We start from the raw sequence: 19,795 nt of genomic DNA, 5'->3' as shown, positions 1-19,795 counted from the left end.
CAACAAAAACAAAATATATGTCAGCTATACAAGCATGCAAAGAAAATATTTGGCTAAAGAGGTTGTTTGATGAATTCAACATCAAGAAAGAAGTGGTGATTGTTCATTGTGATAGTCAAAGCGCATTACACTTAGCAAGAAATCCAGTCTTTCATGCACGGACTAAACACATTGATGTACAGTACCACTTTGTTCGTGAGATAGTTAAAGATGGACATATCTCGTTACAAAAGATCCACACTAACAATAACGTTGCTGATATATTGACAAAGCCGATGATGAGAGAGAAGTTCATCTGGTGCAGAACTTTTCTGGGACTTGAAGCCACATAGCAAGAAATGATCGACAACTATTCTCGAACATGTTTTTTCACTATGAAAATTGTCTTCAAGTGGGAGAATGTTAAAAAGTAAAAAAGGTGGGCTAGTCGATGGCTCACCGAATTTACAATCGATAGCCCACCAAGCTGAACCCACCATATTGAACGGTGGCACACCATTTTATTGTTTGCTTAATTATGAAGAAAATTTTTAAAAACCCCATTATACCCTAAGCTCAAGTATAAATAGGGGTCCCTCCTATGTTAGTTCAAAACATATTCTATTTTATTTCAATGTATAGTGTATACAATGTGTCTAGAGGAATATTGTGTTTGGGTGTATTGAATATCGGGTACGGTTGTGATTTTGATGAAGTCATATTTGTATTTTCTCATGCTCCGAGGTGCTGCCCGTGGATGTAGGCATTCTGGCCGAAACACATAAATCTGATGTTCTATCTTTTTTTTTTTTTTTCTTTCTCTATTATTATCTGTTTTTTAATTTCTTTCCGCGAACGTACAGATTACATTATTTCCGATGTACAATTCCAACACGTATCTATCTCCCAAATGTCAACTTCACGGGCGGAGCAGAAAGAGAGAGTCGGAACCGCTGCAAGGCTTCGTTGCCACCGCCGCTCTGTTCGGAACCGCTGCTCACGAATGTCCGTCGACTCCACCGCCGCCCCTCGTCCACCTCTGCTCACGAATGTCCGTCAGGGTCTGACGCCACGCCATCGGAACTGCTTGAAATACTATGCCGACCTCGCCTCAAAGCTCGCTGATGATTGTCGAGACCGTTTTGATTTCCGAAACACCACATTGTCAGTTTGTTGCTTCACTAAATGTGAAACTTGTAAACAGGTATGGTGAGGCTTCGTCCGCAAGATTCGACCAGGAAGGAGAGAGAGAGGGGGGAAGAGATGGGAGAGCAGAACAACATCCGTTATTGTTCTATTCGGAACCGCTGCAAGGCTTCGTTGTCACCGCCGCTCTGTTCGGAACTGCTGCTCACGAATGTCCGTCAAGATCTGACGCCACGCCATCGTAACCGCTTGAAATACCATGCCGACCTCACCTCGAAGCTCACCGATGATCACCGAGACCATTTTGGTTTCCGGCACATTGGCAGTTTGTTGCTTCACTGAATGTGAAACTTGTATCTGTGGGGGTTTCAGTTTTTATTTTTTTTCGTGATGGCAAGATATAGACTGTCATTGATTTTTCGGGAAGGAAGCTTCTTGCACGAGAATGTCGCCGACTTGTAGATTATAGGCGATTTGAATGGTTATAAGAAGGGTAAATTAGATATTTTTGAAAATAATAACAGTCGCGTGATGCATATTTGAATGATTTATGAAAGTATTAAAACAGTAGAAGTAGAATTAATCAATTTTAAAATAAAGATATAATTAGTCAATTAACTAAATTACAAGTTTAAAAAATTTATCCTATATTTTATTACCAATATAAACATTATAATTGATTTCAGAATGAACAGAGATTGTCCTCAGCTAGTAATTGCTCCTAATAATAATAATGTCCAATACCAGCCATCAACTAATCCTATTTAAATGTAAAACGCATTATTGCTTTGATATTGAGAAACCATATGGAAGACCCAAATCATATGAAAGATACGTTTCAAACGGCTGTGATATACGTGACGTGAGTAAAGATTAAGCCCACATTGCAAATTATACAGCTAAATTGGCTAATTAATGTCCACACAAGACACATAAGAAACTAACAACAACTTGCATCCTTCGTGGAAGGAGGGATTGACACAAAGGCCTCACTGGCCAAATTCTTCAAGTGAAGTAGTGGACCCCAATGCCATTGTCCTTTGTCCATTCTTGCATAAAGAGTAAAGACGACGACGACTACTACTACCACTCCAGAATCAATAATCTGTAGTTATTTGGAAATCTTCAGTGAACCAGTAAAACCCCAAAAGCCTAATGTGAAAGGTCTAACTCTAATGATCTAATCTAATCAGCAGTAGTGCTGGGTGCGAAGTGGGTGAGATAAGTATCAGCCAACATGTTTCCCAGCAGGACCTGGGCCTCCGTCGTTAGGTGGAGATTATCTTCCTTCAGCGTCAATCCCTTCGCATCAACGCAGTAAACATTGGGTAGTTTGATTCCCAGTTGCGCTTCTCTTACCTTCTCTATGAATCGACCGTCTCCAGATGCAATCGCTACCTGCATAATGATTCACTCTGTTCATCCAAGGGCATCCCGGACTAATATACATTCACACATAACATACCGAGTCGCTACTGGTTTTTTTTTAACTTAAATGGATCGATTCAAAATTTCGAGCCAGCATCTTAATGCAGTGGGATTCGAGTACCGAATCGAATAGTTGACTCAGATCAAAGTGTTCCGAGTCACGAGTTAGAGGTAGGTGACTGTGAGACTAAAAGATATCGAGTTACGAACCTGGATGACCGGAAGCGACGGGGATTGGAGATCGGCACGAACATCGAGGATGAATTTCTCCATGTTGGATTTGTAAGAATCGGCATCGTGTTGGGAGGAGGTATCGCTCTCCCCTTGGTACCAAAGCAGAGCCTTCAGCTGGCCGCCCCCTTTGACGGACTCTCTGGCCCTTCTCACCATGTTATCGTAGAGGTGCTTCCCTCTCTCCCACTCCTTTATCGCCGTTCCTCCCACCGCACACGGTACCAGACCCACCACTCCTACCCTCGAATTACGCGCCCGGATGCCATTGGCGAAGGACATCCCAGGTCCGACCCCGCACGTCTTCTTGGCGTCAATATCGGAGTGAAGGGGCTCATGGGCCTCCTCCCAATGCAGCTTGGCGTTGAATCGGAGGAGACAAGGATCAGGGCGGCACTCAGGTGGAACAATCCCGTCCCATTTCTTTCCTTGGGTTACGCCTCCTCGTCCAGCCATATTGCTCTGACCGGATAAGATAAAAATTTGTTTGTTGCCACCGGAGACTACATTCTGCTTCGAGCTACTGCTTCCCATCTTCTCCCCCAAACTGTGTTTAGTCTGGTTCGATGAATTCTCAAAGTAACGGGAGGGAGTGAACGAGTTGGAAACCGAGGGATTGAAGACAAAAGCCTACATCGAAAATGTGCCTCTCTATTTTGGGAAAATGTAAGACCAGTACTATTTATTTTGAGGCTAGTCTCACTTTCATCCCTCAACTTCAAAACGTACAAATTTATTACCTAAACTCCAAAGCATGCCAGTTTAATCCCTGCCTTTAGCACTCCGTCAGATATCTCCATCATATTTGTGATATGTACAACTTAGAGTTTTTTGAAATATCAAAATTATCCTTCAACACTATTATTTCTTTCTCAACAATCAAGATTGAACCAAAGCAATATATCGGTTTTTGACTAATTGCTTTTCTTTACTAGCTTCTAAAAGATTTGTGCATTTGATGGTTGATAAAGAAAATTAGATGACAGGTAAAGGCCATTTGTATCCTTTCACATGTCACTTAATGGTTTATATTAAATTGCCACATTTTAGGACTTTATGTATTTGATTGGCACATTTTGAAGTTTGGAGGCCAAAGAGACTAGGCCCAAAATACAGGGTACTAATCTATAATTTTCTCTTTTTTTATTGGATAAATTGGTTTAATAATTGTAATTACGTCTTCTGAATTTTCTAACACAGTTGCAAGTAAATTCCTCTGATAGAATCTTAGCAGGGTCACGATAATGTCCAAAATACCCATACAGTTTATGTCTGACTAAAATGTTTCATTTTCCATTTTTTTTCTTCAAGTTAATAGCTACTTCAAACTAGGGCTGTTCATAAGAAGGCCCAACCTGACCAAACCGACCAAACTAGACTGACCCAACCCGAGTCTACTGGGTTTTCATCAGTACGGGTCGCTTTCGGGTTGTGCAAATTCTTAAACCGGTGATTCGGGTCGGTTTCGGTTTTCACACAAAAAAACCGAAACCGACCCGAACTGAACTGACTTAGTTCCTAGTTCAAACATGAAGTTCTAAAGCCCATTAGGCCACCTAGTTTTTGAATGGTTGCAAGAAACTTTGGATTAGTGAATAGTGATTAATGAACAACTTTTGTGATTAACTTATCATTTAAATTTTATCATAGGAGATGGCTGAAATGATGTTCAATCTATGACTGTTTTTAAAATTAGCAAGATTTTATCACAGGGATGAACTTAGAACCGAAACCGACCCAACCCAACTCAAACCGACTAGGTCGGTTTTTCTTAACACTGGGTCGGTTTCGGTTTCTATGTCAGATAACCCGATCAAGTCGGGTCGGTTAGAAAAACCACAGTAAACCGACCCAACCCGACCCATGAACAGCCCTACTTCAAACCCTTTTAATCTACTTTTCCAATTAATTCATTTTCCAAATTTTCTCTTCATATCAATTGTTCATATATTAAACCACAACTTTAGTTTTAGAGAGTGTTTGGGACCAATGCATTCCACAAGCATTTTCATTCTGCTGGCATGGATTTAGTGCCATAGCAAGAAAAAAACGGAATTAGAAAAATAACAGCTTTTTGATCATCTGCTTCTAAAAAAACGTTTTTGCAATGATAGATTGGGGATTCGGGAAAAGAGAGGTTTTTTGAAACATCAAATTGAAGTTTCTTAAATTGCCTTGGTGGTCTTTAATCGCTAAGGGGATCCCGCATATTGAAATTTGAAAAAGTTGACTCTTTTTGCAATGTCATATAGTTGCCATTATAAATAAATTATAATAATAACCCAAATCACTTCAAACGCCTCGTCATCCTACATCCCATTTTTTTGTATTTTTAGAAAAATCATATGAAACAGAACGCTTGTGAAATAGGGTTCACTTGTGAAAAGGAACGGTTATGAAATGCTTCAGTGTCAAGCATTCCCTTAAACTCCTTTTTTGTTCATAAAGTTTGTTATGTTTTACTCTCTTTTTTTTTCTGAAAGAAGTCTCAATAATAAATACGTGGGTATTTTGGACTTTTTCACGAAAATTTTTTAGAGGACTCTGGATATCTACTTTTGTCAAAGAAGTTCAGGATTAGTTGTAAAAACAAACTTAAAAGGAAGGTCACAAAATTCATAAGAGGTTTAAGGAATTTATTTCACTTTCTACTAATTCCTTTGAAGCATTGTCCCCGGACCAGCGCCAGCAATTTATTTCAGCTCAGTTTGGAAGAGGTACAAATGCAAATATGTAGAGTATAAAACTTATATTTTGTATTATTTAGTATAGATTTGCACTGTATATATTTGCATTTATACTCTTTTCAAACTGAGCCTTCATTTCCTAAACCATCGGGACACCAACCAGCACCAGCAGATTTGGTCTTTGAGGAAGGGGTAGTGCATTCAAGGCTGGTCCGAAAGACATTGCCCATTTAACCTGCAAATCTTTGGTTTTTTGTTCTCACGAGTCACGTCAACCATGCATATAACACAGGACAGGAGAGGGTTAAAACCTCGGGCCTCCATTAGGAGGGATGCAGATTGCCTAGTGACCATCTCAGGCTTAGCAACCGGGATCATCAACTGTGTTGAAGATTTAAGGCTTCATTTGGTTTGTGGGAAGATTTTGGTGGAATGGGATGGGATGGGAAAGTGTAAAAATTTACACTTCCATTGTTTGGTTTTATATATGGGAAAAGCATTGTTCATCATCTCCTACCATTGGACTGTGCCGCCAAAGACAGTAGTTCGAACTAACCGATAACAACAGACCATTCAAATTAAAGAGAAACCTATTTTTCCTATTTGGAAGAAGAAGAAAAAGGAGGAAGGGGAGTGACTATTCATCATCTCCTACCTTTGGACTAACAGGAAGCAGCAGACCAAACCCCCATCTCTCTCCATTTCTAAATGTTACTCGCATATTCCTCTCCTTCTCCCTCCATCCTCTTCTCCATTCGTTAGTCCTATGTTGAACATCTCTTTCGACGGCAAGGGAAGAAGTACACCAGAGTACCAGAGCCATTGGTGAAATCTCATCGAACTAGCTCCTGCTTTTGGGTTCAAACGGGGAAGGGGAGGTAGAAAATTGTCGATGGCTTTTGTGCGACCCCTCCAGCTCCTACTTCTTGGTTTGAACGTCTGTCACCGAACCAGCTCCTACTTTTGGGTTCGAATGGGGAAGGGGAGGTAGCAGATCACCGATGGTTTTGGTGCAACCCCTCCAACTCCTGCTTCTAGGTTCGAACATCTCTATCGCTGAACCAGCTCCTACTTCTAGGTTCAAACGGGGAAGGAGAGGTAGCATATTGCCAAAGGTTTTGGTGTGACCCCTCCAGCTCCTACTTTTGGGTTCAAACGTCTCTACCACCGAACTAGCTCCTGCTTCTGTATTCTCCACACAAGCCATTCCTCACTCCCTTGTGTTTCTCAAATTTTTCCACCGGGGTCACACGATTTTGGTGTAACCCCAAATCCACGACTTTCGGATTTGACATCCCACATTTTTCTCATCTCATCCCTCTCTTTCCCTCAAAACAAATGAGAAAAAAAAAAGGAATATTTTTAAAATATTCCCTTTTTCTCATCCCCATCCCACAAACCAAACGGAGCCTAAGCATTGGTCTGAGCATAATATTATTGATATACACTATAATTGCATGTTTAACATTTCAAAGGAGAAATTAGACCTAGCAAAAAGCTGAACCAACCAGCGAACCTGATCCAACTTAATCCAAAAAACAGGGTTAGGGTTTCATATTTAGCTATCCAAATTTGAGAATGATACAACCCAATTCAACTTGGAAAAAACTGGGTTGGGTAATGGGTCAACTTGCTAACCCAAATTGTCAAGTCTAATTGAGATTATTTATGCATTGTTAGAAGTTTACATTCTTTAATTTTTACTATTTAATCTTTACTCTTTATTGTTTATTCTTTGAATTGTTAAATATTCAAGTTTTTCAATATATTTTTGGAATTTGAAGATTAATTCTTTCAATTTTGGCATTTTCATGTATTTTTTCTTAAAATTTCATTTTTTTTTCAAATAACTTGAATTGACCCATGAGCCAACTCTGACCCAAACATTTAAAGTTAGGGTTTTAAAAACCCAACCCAAAATTCAACCCTAAGTGTCTTAACCCAACCCAATTGCCAGGTCTAAGAGCAATTCATAATTATACTTGGTTTCAGGTTTCAAGATTTGAAACTAAGAATACTTGGGAAAGGTTACTATGGATTAAAAACAGGGTTTTCTTCAAACTCTTAATATTTGTTGTACCATTAAATTAATCCAATACGCATTAGTCAATACACATCAAAACATTGCGATATTTATAAGTAAAACTTCAACCAATTAGAAAATCCACTTGAATTTGAATAAAATACCAGCTGATTGGTAATCCGCTTTTAGGCATGATACTTTCCAGTATCATAGTCGGAATGAAGATTTTGATGCTACCAAAAAGATTTAAGAATGCATATAAGACTTGTATGAAAATGTCAACAACTGATATTAGGACTTCCGACGGATGCAATGTCAAAGTACGGTCACCACATCCATTAATTCATAGCAATTTCCGCCTCTTTGAATTACTTCAAAACCCACCGATCAAAAAATCTACAACATCCATTTGGATGGAGTCAGGTAAAATAAACATTTCATAAAATTAGGTTTTCCAGAATCCTATACCAAATCTACTTTTGAAACTCAATGCAGAAAACCAATGCAATGAACCAAGACACCGAAGAAAATTCCCTGCATTTGATCTTGTAAAACAAGACCAGATAGTAGTTCTTGACCCAATCCTATTGTTTTGAACAATCGACAAAAGAAAGACCACATCATGTCCTGAAAAAGACACAAAATAGTCTCTGAACAGCAACGATTTCTCAGAGATCGGCTCAGTGCTACCAACGCCACCTAAGTAGCAAAATTGGTTGTTTAATCAGAACTGCAAACCCAAGGGTTTGTTGTTATGGTAATGCTTCAATTTGTTTTTCTAAATGCAGATGTTTATAATGAAGTATTTAGTAACATTATATATTGGACCTCATTATTCAATTTCACCTTCATATTGAGTTGCTAGGGCGTCCAACGGATAACTGAACTTTTATCATCACAAACAATAGCCCCTTGACAAAGACTCTCAGCACCATTACAAATTAAACAACCACTTTTGACTCCAAAAAATTAAGACTTCAAATCTGTCCATAAATTGAAAAAAAGAATAGAAGTTTCTTCTATTCCATACTTCACCTGTGGAAGCATAAGAACCAGGCTATTTGCTGACTACTGTAACAATGAAAAGTTCATTATGCTACCAAAGAAAAATCATTATGGAAAAAAAAAGGCATCATATCGAACATGTTCCAACTTCCAACAGGAGAATAAAAGTGCATTTAATAGTGGTGAAAAATGAAAGATTCAAGACTTGAGAAATAAAGAAAACCAATCAAGTTACTAATAAGGAATTTCAACTGTTTGCAGATGGGGCAATTCCTATGATCAACAAGTTGATGTTCAAAGAAACCCATTTCTTCCAAGGCTGTCAAGTAAAAGTAATAAATTGCTGCAACAGCAATACTTTTCAATTGTATATGACTAGGCAACCGATCGGATCATCCCAAAATATTCTATCAACAATTTATCACTGAGCCTCCAACAAAGTAACATCTAATTGGTAGTTAGGTACTCCTGAAAACAGAAAAAAAAAAAGGAAAAAAGAAAGAGATGAGTTTATTATCCAAATAAGGAAATAATAGAAAAAAATGACAACATCTCAGGACAACAATCCTGCACAATATGAACTTTTGCAGCACAGTTACAACAGTTAGCATTGGGGTAGCCAGCTTGTTAACCTGAAAGAATCAAAATCCTCCAGGCAGCAAGAACTATCAGCAACTCACAAGTGGAGAACCACTACAATGAACATCAGAGGCATCAGATATCCTTTGCCTTGGAGACAATGTTGAATTGGCAACTGCATCAACCTCAAGAGTCAATATGTTTTTTCTCTTCTGACTTTCAATCTTGGGCATGTCCTCTGCTCCCTCATGAATGGGACTCAAGGGCTCTGGTCGTTTCTGCTGCTGGGCTATCATGGCTTGAGCTTCTGCCACCACTGAGGCACTATCAACAGTAGCATATAGTATCCTCTGTATTGCACCAACAATCTGCAATAGAATAATATATATTAATTAATGACAAGCTTACAAATACCATCACTAGTATTACTCATCAAGAAAATACTATTATTAGTATTAGTAGAAAACTAGAAATCCATTTCAAAAGGACTCCACATGAACAAGGATCATAAGACATTACAGGTAAGTGCTCAATCTCGGGACACTGACACAACATCTCAATATCCCTCAATTTTTCAAAGTAGAAGTCTCTTTCCTTCTCCAGACTATCTACTGACAGCTTCAGCTCAGTGATCTGCATGACATTTAACGTAAGATCATCAGGTTCAATCTTAGATTAACATTCCATCTCTTCTGCATCAAAAGCATTTCACCTGTTTATCATAATCCGGCCCCCCACTAGAAACAGGTCTACCGGTCTTGACTGGTTGATTTGTTGAGTGGACAGAAGATTGGTCATTCCTTCTTGTGTTGTGAGAGGACTGAGTTTTGGGAGCAGCAGTTGATGTCTTGGTAGAAGCTTGCATGGGTGCAGTTCTCTTGCTTGCATCTTTTCCTCCTTTACAAGCTTCCCTTCTTTCTAAAGCGTTGTAACTGAAATATAAAATCACTAATCAAACATACAGAAGGCTAGAATGTTTTATCCTAGTTAGAGAAACCAAAAATGGTTGGTACAAGGAAATCCAAAGGTACAAAAACAAAGCAACCAAGAATTTCTTTCTAAACTTCCAGTCTTCTGAAATGCAAAAAGCACAGTAAATAAAATGAACAAAGATACTTTATCATTAAAAGCGAAACTAGGATACCAGAAACATAAAGCTGTTGCCGTTTACCATTTCTCAAGGTTGCAATTATCTTTCCAGTTGATTTAGGACAACTTATATCTATAAATATCATCTTTTCAATCACAGTTCACAACAGAGAACTAATATTATAAAAATGCAGTGAACACATATAATAATTGAAGTAATCTATATCGCACTAGTGAAGTAAAATGTTTAAGCACTATTATAATTTGCAATTCAATTCTTTTTGGTAATTCCAACTTAGCAACTAGGAAATAATAAAAATAGGTTGCTGGAAATGATTATATAAATTAAATGAAAATAGTAAAATTTCAAACCAGAAATTGAATGGAAACAATAAAGAAGGGTTACTTGTTCAAGAGTCCACCATTGACAGAATCACAGTATCTCTTCATCCACTGCATGAACTCCAGATTATCAAGAGGCCTTCCTTTCACAAGCTTGTTAACCTCAATGTGCTAATACCCAGGAACATAAAAATATAAATCAGGAAGGAGACTAGAACGTCGAACAAACCATAAAAGAAGAGATAAAACTTCCAATAAAAGACTAAAATATCAGATAAGACTCAAGAGTAATTAGAATACAAGAGAAAGAGAGACGTACCTTTGTAATCTTAAGTTTATTGAAAACATCCTGAAGGACCTTGTAATTCTGGATCATCTCGTACTCGGTCTTGGCGTCGAAGTTGACCTTGTGCATCGGCACAATCCCTGGATGGACGGCGTCCATTAGTTGACACTGAATCGCACCAGAGGCAGCCTGTGTGGATAAATCCCAGTGGATCAGAAACAGTTTCATCGAAACGGAAAATGTTTGAATTTTTTTACATGCAATTTCAGTTAAAATAAAAACAAATAACTAATACATATCACATATTTAAAATTCTACATGGTTTTTTAATAGTTAGGGTTTAAAACCAGAGGGCCTTAAGTAGAAGTCAAACCTCTTCAACTTTTGAAAGATTGAGTTGGAGGGTGGAGTTAATCCAGGCAAGGATCTCTGATCTACCAACGAAGTATGCAGAGTCCATCATCCCGATATTGGTCGCCATTATTCTACCTGTACAAGTATCTTCTTCTCTCTGCTCTCTCGTCTTTTTTCTGGGAAGTGATTGGAGAAAGAAACGGATGATTGGAGAAGGGAAGAATAAGAGAGATAGGGTTCCTGCTGTTTAAAATGAGAGGGGCGAGTGGGCGAGTGGGCGAGCGGGATTCTGGATCCCTGTTTCAATTCAAATTGAGCGGATGGGAGACCAGACTAGAAGCAGACCTAACCGGGTCTATTTTGTAATGGAAAATAAAGGGATTGGTTCGCTTAATAAACCGCGCGTGTCGTGGCTGGGTCGAAGCAGGGGAGAATTGTTGAGTCCGGATCTCTTTTACACACAAACTCTGCCACGTCCATTCACGTATAGAGATAATTTCATCCTCTTGTAGGGGAGATATTCCCAATTCACGGAGTAGTATGTCGTCCGTAGGCGTAGGCAGAATTCTCGCGGGCAGATAATCCGAAGTCAGAATTGTTTCAGACAAAAGGTAAGGCCTTTGTTAGGGCAAAGGCGCAAAGCCAATCCGCCGCGCCTTCAGTTATTTTTGACCCAAAGCCAAAATTATCATTTCCACAGACACAGCTGGCATCCATGTGATGGGATGATACATTCTTCAGCTACATGGTCGCTTCTGGTAGAAGGTTTTAAAAAGGAAACTGGGAGCGTCCTCGCGGGTAGAATCACTAGTGGACTGAAACAGGGCTGTGAACGGATCGGATCGAATTCGATATTGCCTATATCCGAATTTGATTTGTTAACATTCAAAATTACTTGTATAACATATGACAATTTAGTGAAAATTCAACATTAAGATCAACTTCAATTATATAAATAATATACTTTTAAGTATATATATATATATATATATATATATATATATATATATATATATCAGATCGGATAGGGGTACATCCATATTTGATCCAATTATAAATAAATTGAATTCGGATCATACTTAATAGGATCAAATTCAAATTTAGGATCAAATAATTAGATATTGTTTGCAACCCTAGATTGAAGTGCCCAAAAATAAAAGCCACGTGGCACATTAGAATCTTTCGCTTTGTGAATAAAAATTTGAACATCACAAATTAATCACAGGATGCACCTCACAGGTCTATTTTGCCGTGTATTAGTAACATCTCCCATGAATAACAAAATAAAGGACAAAAGATGCTCCCAATTTTATAGTCAGATGGGGATGTAAGGTCCGTGTGAGGCACTCTATGAGGAATAGATCCAAACTTACAACACACAAAGTACAGAAGATGTTCCGAGCATAGGGAAGAGATTCGTACTCGATTAATGGACACAAGCTCCATTTAGCATAAGTGTTGTATGTATAGTTGGATGAACATATGTGTCACGCTTGAAGAGCCCTATTCACAGCCTAAACTATGAAATATGGGCACCCAAAATTTTCTACAAAGTTTGACTAATAATGTCTAGAATTTGAGTCAAATTTGCTCCTCACATCGACCTCACACACATGTCCCAGTCGCACATCAAGAACATCTCTCATACTTTCTATTGTTATTCATGGGGAGATGTTCCCAATACATGGTGGGGTGGGGCTATAAAGTTGGTGTGAGGTGTTGTCTAAGGAGAAAATCCCGATTTCTAGACTTCCCAACTCCATTATCAAGAATAAAAAGGAACCTTGAGTTGCCAATACTTCAAGTTTGGATTTGCTCTTCACAGAGCATGCCTCATACCAACCTCACAACCACTTGGAACCATATATACAGAGTGTAGGTACATGATGGTCACTTACACACTCAGAACCTACATAGACGTGCAATGAGCTTATGACCCAAAATTAGTTGCAATGAGCTCAAGACCCTTGCAGACCTGCGATGAGCTTAAGTTCATTGCACAACCACAACAAGTGCAAGTTCATCGCAAACCATAAATAAGTAAAAGAAACACATGCGTCACTAACAACACACATGATGGGATGCCTCATAGTAGTGGCGTCGTCATCCCCGCCACGTCGATTTAAGAGGGACACGAAAGGAAGTAGCACACATGCATTATGAGAATCGTCAAACGAAAGGAAAGCTCATCTTTGAGATCTCTCATAAGATACGTAGCGAAACCTTTGTAGTGTTCCCTAACAACTAACATTGAATCCAATATTCTCGTTCCTAACTGGAATCAAATCCTTTTGTCTCATTCCTTTCAGGATCTCGGAATCTCTCCCTATAAATAAAGATCCAACTCATAACGAGATAATCATTTAATCACCTCATTCGCCCTGACCTTTAACCTACCTCCTATTCCTGAATTTCCTTTGTCCTTCAAGGAGACCCTCACACGTAGCTTTACCTCCCTACTCATACAGAGATATTCCAAATGTATAGTTCCAAATGCTTGTAAGATTGGTGTGAGACGCACTCTATGAGGAGCAAATCCGAACTCCAATACATCATGTTTAGTCAAGCAAGTACAGAAATGTTGATAAAAGGCTCTGGCTTCAATGGTGCTTACACATACCATGTCTCATTTTGGTTTCCTAAAGCTATATGTTTTGAGGAGAGAAGCTAGATAGGATGCATGCAAAGTTATGTTTTTATTTATTTTTTCTTATTTGGCGTTACAAGGAGAGAAGCCAGATAGGATGCATGCAACCATACATCCAGCAACTTGCCATCCTCCTACGCCATTGGGACGACTAGGGAGCCCCATGTAGAAGAAAATTTGGAAGATCAAAGCCCTTGGAAATTCTATCTGGCATATTTGAGTTGGAGCTATAGTAGTGAAGAAGTCTTAGGGTGATGAGGATGAAAGTTGGGCTCTAGATGACTGCCACATGGACGTATGGGAGGGTTGCACATGACCAAGCTGAGGACTGACAGCTGTCCCACACCTAGAGAACTAGGTTCCACCGGCATGGCAGACTCCCATTTGATCAGCCAACTAGACTCGGTGAGCACTACAAACCTCAGATAAAGGGATCGATGTGTGGTGAATTTCAAGAGACCAGATCTTCTCCTCACACATGGCACCTCACATCGACCTCGCAGGCACATCCCATTGTGCATTGAGGACATTTCTTGTAGTTATGTGTTATTATTTATACGAGATTTTTTCAATGCACGATAGGATGTGCCTGTGATGTGGTTGTAAGGCGCCTTGTGTGAGGAGCAGATCCCACCTTGAATGTCAAGCAGATCTGCACCCTGACAAGATCTGCACGACTGGCCTCCAAACTCCTTGTCTTGTGATGTGTGACTCACACGTCTAATGGCTCGATTGCAGAATAACCCATATGCTAACATGCATCCTTAGTAGTGAGGAGCAAGACACTCCCTAACAAGCAAGGTTTTAAAAGGCTAAAGGCGGAGGTGAAGCAGCTATGTTTCATAGGGGCGAGGCATAAGCATTAAGGCGTTTTGAGGCATAAGCCTTGAGAAAAAAAAGAAAAAGAAAAAGAATATAGTTCATAAACAATAAAGACATGAAAACATGAAATTAGGATCTTATGGCTTATATGATATATTAGACATGGATTCATGGTTCAAAGTATCCATACACCCAATATGCTGAAAGGGATGTATTGATTATCGACACTTTGAACCATGCATTTTTTTTTTTCAGTTTTTCTTTTTTTAATTTCACAAGGTTAGTTTTATATTATCTAATTTTTAAAAAGATTAAAAAAAATACCTTAAAAAGGGATATTGGTACCCTAAATATACAATACAACACTATTTTAAGAACAAAGAATTCCTATTTCGTTTCTTGCACTAATATGCATTAGTGAAGAGTGACCATTTATATGATGCATGTGCTTTAGAAATAGAATACAAAATATGAGATAAATGAAAAAATGGGAGTTATCAAATAATAATAATAATAAATGGGCAAATGGATAAGATTGAAGCATGAAAAACAAAGCAATCTATTTTCTTACACATTTTATATGCATTTTTGTGTTATTTGTAATGTTTATTTATTTTCTCATTATACCAATACATACAGAAGAAGGCTTTTTTTTGTCTTAAATTTATGTTTGCCCTTATGTAAACATTCATATTCCATATTAGCAAATTGAATAGTTGAGGCCTAAGCCTTGAACATTTTGAAGCCAAAGGCCCAAAGGCGAATGAAGGCTTGCTGATGGGGTCTAAGGCTAGCTTTTTTTTCATAGCCTTGCCTCAAGAGGCTTTTAAAATAATGCTAACTAGTATTTAAATACAGAGAACGCCTTAGGTACAACTTCTTCGGTTCTTCCTTTTTTCTAAAGTAATAAGAATAATTCTCTACACAGCTCAGCCTACCCAACCACTTCACCACTTACTACTTGAGAGTTGAAGTGCTCTTCCTCGAAAATTGCCTTGGGGCCTCTGACCTTTTTTGCTCGTAGGTAGTTGGATCGTCTCAGCTTGTCCAACTCACAAGGACAACTTATTCGCTGCTTATCTACTTGAATTCGGATAGCATCACTGGCCAACAAATAGATCATAGACTCCTCAATCTACACAACATGTGAAGTGGATGAATAAGGCATTGATCACATGCTTTTGAGATGAGACTCTGCTCAGGTAGCTTAATTAGCTATCATATCCTTCAACTCATGCTCATTAAGATAAGGACTTCACTATTGTAGCCCTGGCTTGCAGTACCACATGCATGGTTCATTTGGAAAGCTCAAAACAATTTGGTTTATAAATCAAGGAACTCCTCCAAATCCTTTTTTTTAATCCTTCTGCACAATGTGTCTTAGACCAGATTAGCCCAAAAGGATCTATTGTTGTTTCACTCAACAAAGCAATTTTCTGTTCCTCTTCTATGCGATGGGCCTTTTATTCACATGCTGAACCGGCGGGTCTTGTGTGTGTCATGTTGATAGCCCCTAGTCTCTTATTTCGAACTTATGGGAGTCTAGAATTATGTAGTTCTACTCATGCATAAGTCATGATGCAAAATTAAGGGCTATTTGCTTGGCCATGTTTGAGGTGAACAGTCAGTGGGCTTACTTTGTGAGACTGCTAGCTTGTTTGATTCCATGGGAGCGAGCTGTGGAAGGAGAGATGTAGGCAGAAGATGGAGGGAGTGTTCACTTGTTTACAACACTTGATTAAAATTCTGATTAGCTGGTTGCATGAACTATCTCCTCTTATATTAAAATTACTTCTCAATCTGAACCATGGCAGGTTCAAGCTTTATCTTACTGTGGATTTCAGATCTGTCATACCACAAGGAGACACCCAATGGTGATTTTTGTTCATCCGATCCCTTCTGAATTCTTCAAACTAAATGTTGATGGCTCGGCAAGGATCAATCCAGGTACTTGTGGTGGAGGAGGAATCATAAAAAATGAGAGAATTAATTTTGTCTCAGCCTTTTACAAAGCTTACGTCCACAACGCAAATCTTATGGCAGAAGCAAGGTTCAAAAAATCAATACAATACGCTTTATATCGGGCGTATTGTATCGTATTTTTTGGGTTCCGATATGCCTGTTTATAGGTGTTTCGGAACCCCACTATTTTCTAATGAAAAATATAGGTATTAAATTCCCCAGAAACCAAATTTTGAAAAAAAAAATAAAAAATAAAAAAGTTCATGTTTCTACGTGGTTCAAAGTACCAATATGCCTCTACCGATATGCAGAGACGTATCGATACTTTGAACCATGGGCAGAAGCTAAATATTTGTTAGATGTGCTAGAGTTAGCAAGATCATTGGGAATTTTGAAGGTGATTGTGGAAGCGGATTCTCAAATTCTAGCAAAAATTGTACAGGGTGCTTTCTCTCTCCACTCTGGAACTAACAAACAAAGCTACAATCATATTACCAAACTATGGATGTTCAGGTTGTTCATATCTTCAGGGAGGCTAATAGGGTGGCGGATTGGCTTTCTAAGAAAGCTAGTGAATCTCAATCTCATGGTATTTATAACAGTTTTGAGGACCTCCTAGTGGAGGTCCAGAGACTTATTAGAGATGATGGATCAGGTATAACTTTTCTGCGTTTTTGGTTTTAGACAAGATCCGTTTTTGCCCCCTTCTTAGGCTTCGTATTTTAGTACATAATTAATTAAAATTTTCGGTGGTCACCCTTCCATGGGGAGTAAATTTAAGGGCTTAAAAAAACCATCTAATTCAGTCAATTGATTCCAACACAGCATGTGCGGATGAGCGCCTTATCCATCCTTGGGTTGGGCCTAAGGGTGTCAATATACTGGTTTTGGGTTGGAACCCATCCAAATCAAAAGTGATTTAGATGGATTGGACGGACCAACAAGACATATTGAATTGGGTCAATCTAGACTTAATGATCCAAAGTATTTATTGGATTGGATTAGACCTGATCCATCCATAATGAATTTATATTGGATTAGGTCAGATTGAGCCAATATCTGATCCATTGATATAAGATAAGAATATATGTATTAATGGCCCAGATTTGGGTTGAAACCAATCTATATTAAAATGAATTTGAACAAATTGGACAATCGAGACTTTCAATTGGACCAAAGACCAATCCAAAATAGTCAAAATGTTGTTGCTTGTAATATTTGTACTAGGTGTGTAAATGGGATCTAATCCTATTTGGTCGAATCCGGATCACCCCTGTTTGGATCTTCAGATCGGATTAGATTCAGATCAACCCCTATCCGATTCAATGTGTTAAATATTTATAAATATAAATATATAATACATATATATATATATATATATGTTATTTGTTTATTTATAAATATATTATTTATATTGTATTTTTATAAATTTGTTATATTACTTATTTGTTTATAAAAACATGTATATATGATGAAAATAATTAAATAATACTTGTATTTTTTTGTTTTTTATTTATTTAAATCGGTATATTTTATTTTTTTCTTTTAATAATTTATTATTTTTTATAAGAAAATAAATCAGATTAAATCAGATCCGATAAAATTCGAATTCAGATCGAGTCCTATCAAATTCGATCAGATATTCGGATTGAATCGAATCCAACATAAGTAATGTCAGATCAGATTCGAAAATACTCTGTTTCATATCTGATCCAATCCGTTTGCATTCCTAATTTATACCCAGTGATCTTTCTCTTTTTCCCATTAATGTTTGAAAAGAATAATGAAAATTTTATTTGGTTTGTATCGAATTAAGTTTAGCCTTCGAACTAAATTTGGTTTGTATTCAATGAAATATATGGATAGGTAAATCTAGCTTTATAACTATAATGCCGGAAAGGTATGATAGAAGAACTTTGACCAATCAAATCCCCCATACCAACTGATTGGTTAGCACTTTGCACTTTCATGGTACCAGTTCTCACTATTTCCAGACAAATTCATCCCTCCTCTTATCCATTTAAATTTGTAAAAGTAGACTTTGTAAGCTTGTTTGTAGCTTTGTACAGATCTCTGATTTGGCCCAAATTAGGGTTGTGATTGGTATTGCTATTTTAGACTAGGCGTTGAGCAAGGTTTCAAGCAATATGACACCACCCTATATACTATACTGGTTCTCAACTTCTCATCAACCGACAAATTTAAAAATTTCACATTTATTAAAAAAAAAGACAAATATAAAAATATGTATTTTCTGATGGTTGCTCATTAATACACATAGATTAACATTAAACTCAGACCTAATGGTTCTAGAATCATATAACAAAAATAGAAGATATATTTGGGAAGTAGGATTCCTGGGTATCGAATGTTGGATGCCAACTGTGACCATTGGACTATTTCTTCAAATGGATAGCCGATGGAAGAAACCTCTCCCAACACCTCTGGGTTTATCTTTCTATTAGGAACATTTTATGACTGCTAGCTCAAAACAGCCTCACCCAAAAAGAAATTTGATGTTTAAAATCAAATGCCTAGGTGGTGCTAGTGTGGCAGTGTTTCAAGTGGAAACAATCATGGGACCAAACATCACCTAAGGCTACAAATTGGTCAAAATTTCAGTGTATCTAGTCCATGGACCCGAGCCCAACACTGTGTAAATTGTTCAAATCCATATGCCCAACTTGCACCCTAACCCAGATTTTCTGTATGATGCATAATTCATAGTAATAGGCTTGATCCACCACTAGACCATTCAGGATTAAGGATGCCTCAGCTTAGAATAACCAATTATTGTTCTTTTTCCTACCCAGAAAAAAAAATAATAATTTGTTGTTCCATGTTCAAAAGCAAACTTTGCACATTTTAGACCAAAGTGGGAGTGCTACTGGATCTTAGACACGGCATGGCAGACTATTTGAAGCTAAAACCAGATATGGTTCAAATAGGTATTTTGGGAAGAGCCACACTTAGATATGCATAGCTAGTTCTTTTTCTTTTTTCATTCAATACATATAAAAAGGGATTGTGAGTTACTCTCATTCTTTATGTTGGTGCGGCTTCGGCGGGCTGGGGTTGAGTTTTTATCAAAATTTTGAATGGGCCCAACCCGAAATACCTAACTACAAAACAGTGTAAACTGTAAAATGCTAATTCAGGCCAATTATTTTGCTTTTTTTTTTTTTTTGCATTTTTTATGGTACTAGAAAAGTATA

General features: G+C 37.9%; 2 protein-coding genes and 1 long non-coding RNA gene across 3 annotated transcripts; 1 reads left to right on the top strand and 2 right to left on the bottom strand.

Moving 5' to 3' along the window:
* The first annotated feature begins 591 nt into the window (after positions 1–591).
* On the top strand, positions 592–1,646 carry LOC148850249 (uncharacterized). The gene is made up of 2 exons (XR_016099978.1): positions 592–738; positions 843–1,646. It is a non-coding gene; the product is annotated as an uncharacterized LOC148850249 (long non-coding RNA).
* A 342-nt stretch (positions 1,647–1,988) lies between these two features.
* Positions 1,989–3,704, bottom strand: LOC148850248 (putative carbohydrate esterase At4g34215). Its single transcript, XM_088947868.1, has 2 exons — positions 2,764–3,704; positions 1,989–2,523 (listed from the first exon to the last, which is right to left on the bottom strand). The coding sequence occupies exons 1-2, from the start codon at positions 3,316–3,318 to the stop codon at positions 2,311–2,313; spliced, it is 768 nt and encodes a 255-aa protein (XP_088803994.1). The 5' UTR covers positions 3,319–3,704; the 3' UTR covers positions 1,989–2,310.
* Positions 3,705–8,638: 4,934 nt separating this feature from the next.
* On the bottom strand, positions 8,639–11,734 carry LOC148850247 (microtubule-associated protein RP/EB family member 1C-like). Its single transcript, XM_088947851.1, has 7 exons — positions 11,169–11,734; positions 10,829–10,984; positions 10,574–10,680; positions 9,791–10,010; positions 9,598–9,711; positions 9,132–9,446; positions 8,639–8,967 (listed from the first exon to the last, which is right to left on the bottom strand). The coding sequence occupies exons 1-6, from the start codon at positions 11,274–11,276 to the stop codon at positions 9,168–9,170; spliced, it is 984 nt and encodes a 327-aa protein (XP_088803977.1). The 5' UTR covers positions 11,277–11,734; the 3' UTR covers positions 8,639–8,967; positions 9,132–9,167.
* Positions 11,735–19,795: the final 8,061 nt, after the last annotated feature.

This window comes from Nelumbo lutea, chromosome 5 (genome assembly GCF_056320005.1).
Source record: "Nelumbo lutea isolate HS-2025 chromosome 5, American lotus-T2T, whole genome shotgun sequence".
NCBI lineage: Eukaryota > Viridiplantae > Streptophyta > Magnoliopsida > Proteales > Nelumbonaceae > Nelumbo > Nelumbo lutea.
Note: the sequence above shows the minus strand (reverse complement) of the source record. Positions and strands in the feature narration are given on the sequence as shown.

Bases quoted from the DNA above. Each gene is read 5' to 3' on its own strand.
- LOC148850248 (XM_088947868.1), bottom strand. From the start codon at position 3,318: ATGGGAAGCAGTAGCTCGAAGCAGAATGTAGTCTCCGGTGGCAACAAA. The intron at 2,524-2,763 runs GTTCGTAACTCG...ATCATTATGCAG, and splicing joins CGTCGCTTCCGGTCATCCAG to GTAGCGATTGCATCTGGAGA.
- LOC148850247 (XM_088947851.1), bottom strand. From the start codon at position 11,276: ATGGCGACCAATATCGGGATGATGGACTCTGCATACTTCGTTGGTAGA. The intron at 10,985-11,168 runs GTTTGACTTCTA...TTATCCACACAG, and splicing joins ATCTTTCAAAAGTTGAAGAG to GCTGCCTCTGGTGCGATTCA. The intron at 9,447-9,597 runs GTAATGTCTTAT...ATTCTATTGCAG, and splicing joins CCGAGATTGAGCACTTACCT to ATTGTTGGTGCAATACAGAG.